The following is a 9,597-nucleotide window of genomic DNA, read 5'->3' on the forward strand; positions in this document are numbered from 1 at the left end:
TTTCCATTTTAAGAATTTAGTAGAGGCTTCCATTTAAACGTTCAGTGAAGATGCTGTGGTCTCCCTAATATGCAGAAAAGAGGACTTTGGGTGGGGGGGGGGGGTCTGTTAAAAAGAAGCAAACAAAAGGTCACAAATTTTTAGCCCGTTAGTAACAGCCCCTTAATCAAGCGTGTGTAGTTCAGGAATCAAATCCTGGCCCATCAGAGCTTGAATATATGTGATAAAAGATTCCAATGGACAGGATCTGAATTATTCCTAGATCTTAGAGGGAATGAGGCAGGAAATGATGGCAAAGGAGCGGGTCAGCCCCAAAGGTGGCTGGTCCAATCTTAACTACTGATGTTAAAAAACACACCAAATGTTTCTATAGCATTCTTTCTGCTGCATTTACTTTATTTCAAGCCACAGGTCTACTTGGAGGGTCATGCAGCTAGTGGCTTATTAATAAAATCAGAGTCTATGAATAGTGTCATCACATTAAGAGACAGAATCACTGGATTCTCTCGGTAGGTAAAGAGCTCGCATCTTTGGAATCCATGAGTTGGAAGTATTTATGGCATACCTAAAATGGGGGACAAAAATCATATATGTCAATAATAATATACATGCAATTCAGGAGTTAAAACAATGAAGACAATTCAATAATTTATTGAGCTAGAAATTCCATATGATTCTTAAATATTGCTTCACAGGTAAAAATGCAACAAATATAACTGATCCAATTCCAAAATTAGCAAATAAACACTATTGCTAACTGCTTACCAAGGCAAGCCATCCCAATTCTTCTCAAATCTCAGCATATGTTACCAAGAGAGATCCTAAAGATGGCAATCATATCTATTTTGGAAGCCTAGGAATTTGGACACTTACTGTATCCTTTAGCTTAGAGATATGCTACATATCCTAATTTTCATTCTGTACTGGTATCAAAGGGGGAACAGAAGGTGAAAAAAAAAATCAATGAAAACATTCAGCTGCAATGTTATTTTCTTTCCTTTTCCAGACCATCATTATGCAGCCAAAAAAACTCACGGTAAAGAAAAAAAAAATAGAACTTTTCCTCAAACAGCATTTTTTAAAAAAATTAATTTAAACTACAGCTCTTCTGGGGAATATTTGGACAGTTCCACCAAACATTCCCAAGAAGCAGAAAGAAAATAAGCATCTGCTAACTCTGTATAGATTTATGTACAAAGAAGCCCTTTGTAAGGTATAAAGCACTAATACCAACATAAGGTATGATTATTATGGAAGTAGAAGATTTGAACAAATTCATCGGGAACATGAAGAATACAGAAAAAGGCAATCTAATTTTAAATTCTCATGCAAGTAACCCAAATTTTATCATTAATTAAAAGATAATTTAATGTTCTGCTAATGTAAATAATTTTCATCCCATTTCTGCTGATGTAAATAACTTTTCATTCCATATTTATATATAGCACTTTGGTGATGATGTCAAGCTGATTAACGCTTGTCAGATTTCTATAAACAGATATTCTCCCATATTAATAAAAAAATTTATATTTTACACCCAGGTAATCTTCTAACTAATTAAGAAAAATAATTTAACTCTTTCCTTAATTAGGAAGATTGTTAAAATGTTTCACTTTCTTGGCAACATATGAAATACGTCATTTCCATTTAGGCCATTAATTTGAAGAAAAACTGAGAGCTATCATCAGCAACATCTTCCAAAAATGATTATTATATTTAAATTAATACAGGTTATGCAATGTGTTTTATAAAATACTGAGCAATTTTACTCTTATAAGAATATTCAGAAGTTAATATGCAAAATAATAATTCAGTTTGAATTTTTTTTTTTTTTCAGTTTGAATTTCGACCCCAATTTATTTCAATAATAATTTTTAAAAAAACTTCACTTCACCAAATGTATTCTTTTAACTAAAATAAAAGTGATGATAAATTTTCCCTAGCTGTAGAGTTTTACAGAAACTCTGCTAACATACTCTGGCTGAAATTCTTACCAGAATTGAAATGTTAAGACTTGTGTAGCAGATTTTCATTAAGTATGAAAAACAACTTATGTACATTTGAAAGCCAATTTAATTGATTTCAAATACTATAAATTTCATCTATCACTCTGAATGTCCTTTCATTTAAACATTGACAGTAGTACTTTCACTTGTGCTTATTGTTGCAGCTGACAGCAGAATGTAGCCCCTCAGAGAAAATCATCATCTACTAAAAAGAGAATAAAAGCAGAGTCACAGTCCTTAATTCTGACTGCCCCCAAAGATCAACTGGTCTAACTAATTAGACCTTTAATAGATTTTCCAGGTTCCTAAGAATAGGAAGAAGGAAAAACACCAAAAACTTTCTGCTGAGTCATACACAAATACATTAATGCTAACTAATACAATTGTCTAATGTAAAGAGGAACTGACCTGAGAGGTACCTTGCTCCGATTAACATTACCATGCTACTCACTATAAAAAAGCCCAAGGGTAGACTACAGAAGATACTAGGGTCACCTGTGGTCATCCAAGTAGGAGGGAATTCCAGTCAAGCAAACCAAAAGAGAGACACATAATTACAATATTTGTGTTAAGAATCACATGATAGCAAAAAAAAGTTATAAAAATAGTATATTCATAAACGCTAGCAAAGAGTTATTACTTCAAATCAAAACCAGAATCAATATTGAAGGCTTATGACAGTCAACAAACAATACAGATAGCATGCCACAAGTAGCCAAGAACATAGAACATACAGACCAACATAAACCTTCCACTGGCAAAGCCAAAGCTGATGGAGAACTTTTTGGGAGGCTGTTGATTTTAGCTTTCTTGATTCTTGCCCAAAAGATACTAAATGAGCAATCCGATTCCCCTCAAATTCAAATTATAGATCCTTTGGCTATCAGAGAAGAGTTATATTCGTCTACTAAAAATGAATTTCAAACCCTACTGGTTTCATTTTCTTTTTTAAATGGACTTGGTATATAAGGAAATGCACCTGAATATTCATGTTAGTATAATTAAAAAACCAAACTGTATTAATCTACATTTTAAAATATTGCCTGAGAACACGATTGTTTTGATATTTTCCAACCTGAATTCTCTTGGAAACCCTTCCTTTAAAGAATAGATAGATAGATGGATACTTTTCTTGAGTATAAAAATTATATATCTAGAATATTTAACACTCTTTGAAAAAATATTTTGGTGGGTTTGGGGTACAGAGCCAAGAAGTCATCATTTATGATAAGCTCTCTCCAAAAAATATCAAACCCCCAATCACTTCTACAACATTTTAAACATATTGAATGTATCTTAAAAATTCTTTACACTCCATTCAAATATAGTTACAAACAAGAAAATAAATATTAATGCTTCAAAACTGGCAAAACGCTTTGGAAATTAAGCTAACATAATATTCTTCCCATAAATTAAACCTATTTAAAGAGGATAAGAGACCAGGTAGCAATTCCAATATCCTTTCAAGATGATCAAAATAGGATTCTGTCTGTACTGCTATTATCAGATAGCTTATTGATAAATCATACCGTTATATAGCTTATATTGCTTAAGTAATACAATCAGCATTTCACTAATTGAATATTATTAGCCTGTTTATTATACAGTTTAGAGACTCTCAAAATATTATACATGAGTGCTTTTCATAAATCTACTCAAAAATTTTTTCAAACTTTGCCTTAAATCCACTGCAGCCTAACTGATACAAAAACAAAGTTTGAAAAATTGAAAGCTCTCAAAAAATCAAATTACTTTATCATCAATGCTGATGGCAGAAACAATAGAATCATGTAATTTTCTTTTATCAACTTTTTCTTGGCATTTTAAATTCACTGACAGGTAAGGTAAGCAAACAGAGAGAAAACGATCAATTGGTTTTGTAAGAACTTTGCAATTAAAATTATATCTTCACCTGCAAGTAAGGAGAAGAATGTGTGGCACTGACGTGGAGGCAGCTGGGGCAGTAGAGTGCGGGAACAGGTAGGATTGTGCCATCTTATTTTATTTGGCCATGCCACGTGGCATACGGGATCTTAGTTCCCCGACCAGGGATTGAAACCGGGCCCCTTGCATTGCAAGTACGTAGTCTTAACCACTGGACCATCAGGGAAGTCCCTGTGCCGTTAAAGAAAAATCTAACTTGTCAAAGAAAACATATAACTCATTTTCATTAGCCATTAATTAAGGGCAACCAGAAAATAAATCGAGTGCATGTCTGTTATATCTTTCAAAGCAACTAGCACTGTGCTACAAAAATACCTATGATTGAGAAGTTTAGCTATAAAGGGTCTCAAAACTGCAAACAGTCTTAGCAAGAAAGGCTTTGCCACTATCTTAGAAAGAGAGGTGAGTCTCAGAACAAAAGATTCAAAGAAAATGGATATTAAGCTTAAAGCTTATTTAGGAGAATAAACAAAAGCTTCAAGTAGGAACATCCAGGACTGAAAATACAGATCACAGTAATCTGTGGTACTAGATGATCCCAGAAGCTTCTCCTAAAAGCCAGATACATTAAAAGTGGTTCTATACTCGCTTTGGGGTTGGAAGGGAGGCCATATTTCATTTATGTTCTCTTCTCCATTAAACTATACGCTTCGATATATTATTGGCCATTGTTTCATTCACTATGTTTGAAATCTTGTATTTAGCAAAGAATTAAAATATTATGCCATAATAAAGGCATGTTTAAGGCTGTTTCTATATTAAAGGCAGCTCAGGGCTGTTTATAATTAAATAGTTTACTTAAGGCAATACCTTCCCACCTAAGAGGTTGAAAAAAAATAGTCCTCTATTTTCTGCCAAGAGCATTTGCCAATTATGACATTTCTAATGTACTATGTTTGGTACTTTTCTTCCTCTGATTCAAATGAGTTCTCATAACATACACTCACTAAGGGCTTGGAAGCAGTCTAGGAAGTAGTGAAATATATTCTGAAATTAATACAGCTTTCGGCTGGTTCAGGTCATGAAGACAGCCCCCCAGAAAGGCAAAGTCAGACACTAAGAAGAAGAAGAAAAAAAAAAGTCTAGTTGATTTTTTTTTTTCATTAAGAAGAAACTAGAAATAATTTTACTTTTAGAAAACTAAGTTATCAATTGAAGTACCAGGAATAAACTAATAAGGAAAGATATGGCAGGACAGAGTTAAGTATGTATATCAACGTGATAATTTACATTTTATGTTTAGAACTTTAAAGTGTTTTCAAAACATTAGAAACTATAACTTACAATAACGCTTTTCTTCAGAGCAGCCTTGCTAAGTATAAATGGCCAGATACTTAAAGAAGAGATTTAACATACTAGGGCAAAGTGGCAATAATAATAAAAACATTTTTACCACTTTCTGAAGACTGAGTTGTAACCCAACCCATTGACTTCATCACAGCTTTCTTCCACGTAGAATAACGAATTTCACTTTCTAGACATAGAAGGTAGGAAAACCACACATAAGAAAGGTAGTTTACTGAGATGTTCTAAGTACCACACTTATGTTCACTCAGCGTTCTTTTTTTTTTTTTGCTGCGCCGTTCAGCCATGTGAGATCCGACCAGGGATCGAAACTGTGCCCCCTGCATTGGAAGCATGGAGTCTTAACCACTGGACTGCCAGGGAAGTCCCTCACTCAGCATTCTTGACAAATTGTTACACATATTAAACGGATGTTTGTTACACTGTATTAAGCTGACATGCAGTTTTACCAGGACTCAGACTCCGGAGAGTACCATTGCTAGTGACTACCAGTGACTGGGAGAGAAGCTTGCTTGGAAGTTGGAGGGAAATTCAGTCTGGTCTGCACGACGAAGGGAGATGGGGAAACAGGCTACCTGCTAAGACCAGGCCATTCACAAGCAAGTGGTGATAAATTAGAAAGGGGAATCCTACTTGACCTATTTTCTCTTTTTGGGAGGGTGGAGGAGCTTGGGATATCATACAAAATCCACTTTGACGTTATTTTATACATAGGTTTTTAAAAAGGTTTAAAACCAAATTCAGTATTTAAAACCTTATTTTCATACACAAATTTAATACAGGTATTGGTCAGAGCTTGTGGCTTAGCTTTGTTTATTACGACAGTAAGTCAAATATTTAATGCTCATTTATTTAAATTGTTGCTGCTTTTGTCAGGCTAGCCCTGCTGTGTTTAAAAGTTATCAGAATATCGCTTACCCCACATAATCCTGTCCTAAAACTGGCCACTGGCACCAAAGATGATCCGATGCAGACATGAGGAGTCGGTGGCCGATATATCTCCCTTGTCACTGTCAGGAAAGGCTACACTAACAAGCTAGAACTGATAGTGTGGCAGTGTTATCCTCCTACATGAAAGGACTGTAAACACTAGAAGTGAATGGTAAAATAGTGATTATAGAAGTTTGTGGTTTTTTTTAATAGGGAACTATTCCTCTCATTCACATTCATTCAGTGTATCCAAATATGCTTAGTAGCCAAACCTGAAACAGTAGCATTTGCTATCTTATTTACTTTCTCAACTTATGAATAAACAGAAAGGCAAACTCTCTCTCACTTTTCACAGTATACCAATCTTCAATCTTTACAAGTACCCTCACCAAAAAGGAACTACTGTATAGCACAGGGAACTATGCTTGATATTTTATAATAACCTGTACGGGAAAAGAATCTGAAAAAAAATAGATATCCATGTATGTATAACTGAATCACTTTGCTGTACATCTGAAACTAACACAACATTGTAAATCAACTATACTTCAATTTAAAAAAATTTAAAAAAAACAAGTACCCTCAGCGTTGATCTGAGGTTCAAACCGCTCCATTGTGACAGCTGACAAGTCCTCAGGTTCCAGACTCCAAACGCCAACCCCTTCGGCAGCCCCTGCTGCCATGGCAGCTCCCAGAGCAGTTGTTTCGGGCATCGAGGGCTTCACTGAGGGGAGAGAGCTACATCAGTATCTTTGCAATTACATATGCCTAAAAAAACAAGTTCTTCCGAAGAAACATTAGTCTTGGAGTTTAAAGGAATGAAGGCTTACTAACCTACTGGGATATACAGAATGTCTGCTTGTAGCTGCATCAGAATTTTGTTGTTGGTCATTCCTCCGTCTACCTGCAAATGGCTGAGAGGAATTCCACAGTCGCGGTTCATGGCGTCCAAAATCTTAAATAAACCAATGCAATGAACATAATTAAAGTACTCCATAGTAACATCTCTGAAAATAGCCATCTTCTACTCAAAAACACTCAAAAGCTCCCCAAAGCCTGTAGAATAAAAATTTAGATTTCTTAGGCTGGTCTTCTAGGCCCTCCTTGATCTGGTTACAACCAACCTTTTCTCTCACCACACCTCTGCACTCACCCCTATATCCAGTCAAGCCAAACAATTCTATTTTGCACCCTGATTTCCTGCCATGGTGCCTATGTTTGTGCAACTATCCCCTTTGCCTAATATGCACCACTCAGCATCCCCTCAACTGTAAAATGCCCAGCGCCTGGCCGCTAACAGGAACTTAGAAAGAATGACAGCTGGGAAAAGAACCCAAACTTGCAGTTATTACATTAATGTTTAGGCAGGCTTAATTTTTGATTAAATATTTAGTAAGCTTATAAATTTTAATAAATTTCTGGCATTAATATATAATTTGTTTAGGAATAATAACGGTGGATTAAGTACAAGAAAAGGGCTCATATTTATTACCTCTCGAGTTTGGAAACAAACAGCTTCTAATGCAGCAAAAGCAATATGGCATTTATTGGTGAACTGAGTGAGCCCACAGATGATCCTAAAAATACAAAGATTGTTAAGATTAGAGTGGAATAAATGAGTCATCAACTGGAAATGTCCTAAATATGGAAAGACTGAATTTGGTAGGTAGAAATGTACAGGGGGGGAAATGGACATTAAAAAAAAACAAAACTGGACATAAACATTAAGTAGCCTGGAAAGTCCTTATAGTCTACAATGCAGCATCCACATACGAAAAAGTTCAAGATCTATCCGAATAGATGACAATAATATAAAACCAAATCAATATTCATCTAGATGATGTCCCTTTGAGACATAACTTGCAGGTGCCTTGAAGATAAAAGATAATAACACTGACATGAATATGAATATGTGGCAGGGGCTTATTTGTCAGACGATTTATAACTTCTTGGAGGTTTTTTTTTTTTTTTTTTTTCCTTTCGCCATGCCGCGTGGCATGCAGGATCTTAGCTCCACAACCAGGGATCGAACCCGTGCTCCCTGCAGTGGAAGCTCGGAGCCATAACCACCAGACCACCAGGGAATTCCCAACTTCTTGGAGTTTAACGGTTCTGAAATTATACTTTCCAAGCGTAAAATGTTTCCTCAATACTTTAAAATTGTTTGAAAATAGAAAACTATTAACTGATAAGTTATTAGTTAATATAGTAAATAAATCAAGACCGACAAAAGCATACCTTATTTTCAATTCTTACCCTCTTGCACTGGGCTCCCAATAAGGTGCATATAGTCCTGAAAATGCTGGGACGAAATAGCAGCCATAAGAAGTACCTACTTCTTTAGCAAGTTTTTCTAACGTTAAAAACAAACAAACAAACAAAAATCACTCTACTATATGCTACTTATTTTAGTCAATAAACACACGTGTTTAAAAAATTAGGACAGAGCTTTTGGTTTCCTATTATTTAGTACAGCAAAATGTTCCTAATTACAGCAGAATGTCAGGAGCAACAAAAGCAAATTTCTCCACATTGAATACCCCCCCCCCAGTAAAATGTAACCCAGCCCAAGAAATAAAGGAACTGGATTAGTTTCGTTAAGGTATTTTAGCTTATTTCCACTATTTTTAAGGTTGCTGACTAGCAGATGAAGAAGTGGCCTTCAGTGTGTCCCTAATCAGAAGTGTGTTCCTGATTGTCTCACCTTCAGGCGAAATTAAAGTAGATGCTTCAAAATAATTATCCATTGTCTGAAAACAACCATATTAATACTTAAATTACAGGTACTGGAGTTTTAATTCTCACTCTAATAAGACTTAAAGCTTTTTCTCATCAGATAAATTTAACTGCAGATTCTGGCAATCTTTGGTGTTCACTTTTACACTTGGGTGATTTTTATGCCCTACCGTGCCAGTTTATTAATAACCACCACTAATTATGTCAATTTGTTGTTTTATAAATCTTCACAAAATAATCTTTTATGTGTAAATCAAACTCATAATAGGGATTCATAGAGTTTAATGTCACATACGAGGCAAAGCACATGTATTAACAGATTGCAAGGGTAAAATATTTAAAATTCTTATTATTTAGACTCTAGTCCTTTGTTAGAACATACTCACCAATTTCCTCAGAGGTCTTTATAATTCCAAGATTGTCCCTTAGCCAGCGAATAACAGCACCGGCTATAGCTACGGAACCCTATGGGAATAAAGGAATCCAAGAGAGAATGTATGTTATCACAATAAAAAGTTTTAACTGAGCATATTCTCTGTGTATGACATCACCAGATGGATAAAATTCAAAAATTTCAACATTGGGACTTCTACAAATATCATAAACTAGGTCTTTTACTACAGACATTGTTTATCTAGGGCATTACAGAAGTTTTTAATGAGACGGAGAAGAGCGT

At 35.1% G+C, this 9,597-nt stretch overlaps 1 protein-coding gene across 3 annotated transcripts in view; it reads right to left on the bottom strand.

Moving 5' to 3' along the window:
* Positions 1-364: 364 nt before the first annotated feature.
* The window catches only part of GK (glycerol kinase), an 82,470-nt gene continuing 73,237 nt past the window's right edge, over positions 365-9,597 (bottom strand). The window contains exons 13-20 of one of the 3 annotated variants that reach the window (XM_007456852.1): positions 9,308-9,386; positions 8,442-8,538; positions 7,678-7,762; positions 7,020-7,140; positions 6,766-6,909; positions 5,344-5,424; positions 2,415-2,501; positions 365-565 (exon numbers count right to left, since the gene is read on the bottom strand). In XM_007456852.1, the coding sequence (XP_007456914.1) occupies positions 555-565; positions 2,415-2,501; positions 5,344-5,424; positions 6,766-6,909; positions 7,020-7,140; positions 7,678-7,762; positions 8,442-8,538; positions 9,308-9,386 (705 nt within the window). In that variant the 3' untranslated portion in view covers positions 365-554. The remainder of the gene's footprint in view (positions 566-2,414; positions 2,502-5,343; positions 5,425-6,765; positions 6,910-7,019; positions 7,141-7,677; positions 7,763-8,441; positions 8,539-9,307; positions 9,387-9,597) is intronic. The other 2 variants (XM_007456851.1, XM_007456853.1) reach the window with 2 other exon arrangements.

The sequence above is a fragment of the Lipotes vexillifer genome, unplaced genomic scaffold, assembly GCF_000442215.2.
Source record: "Lipotes vexillifer unplaced genomic scaffold, Lipotes_vexillifer_v1.1 scaffold207, whole genome shotgun sequence".
Taxonomy (NCBI): domain Eukaryota; kingdom Metazoa; phylum Chordata; class Mammalia; order Artiodactyla; family Lipotidae; genus Lipotes; species Lipotes vexillifer.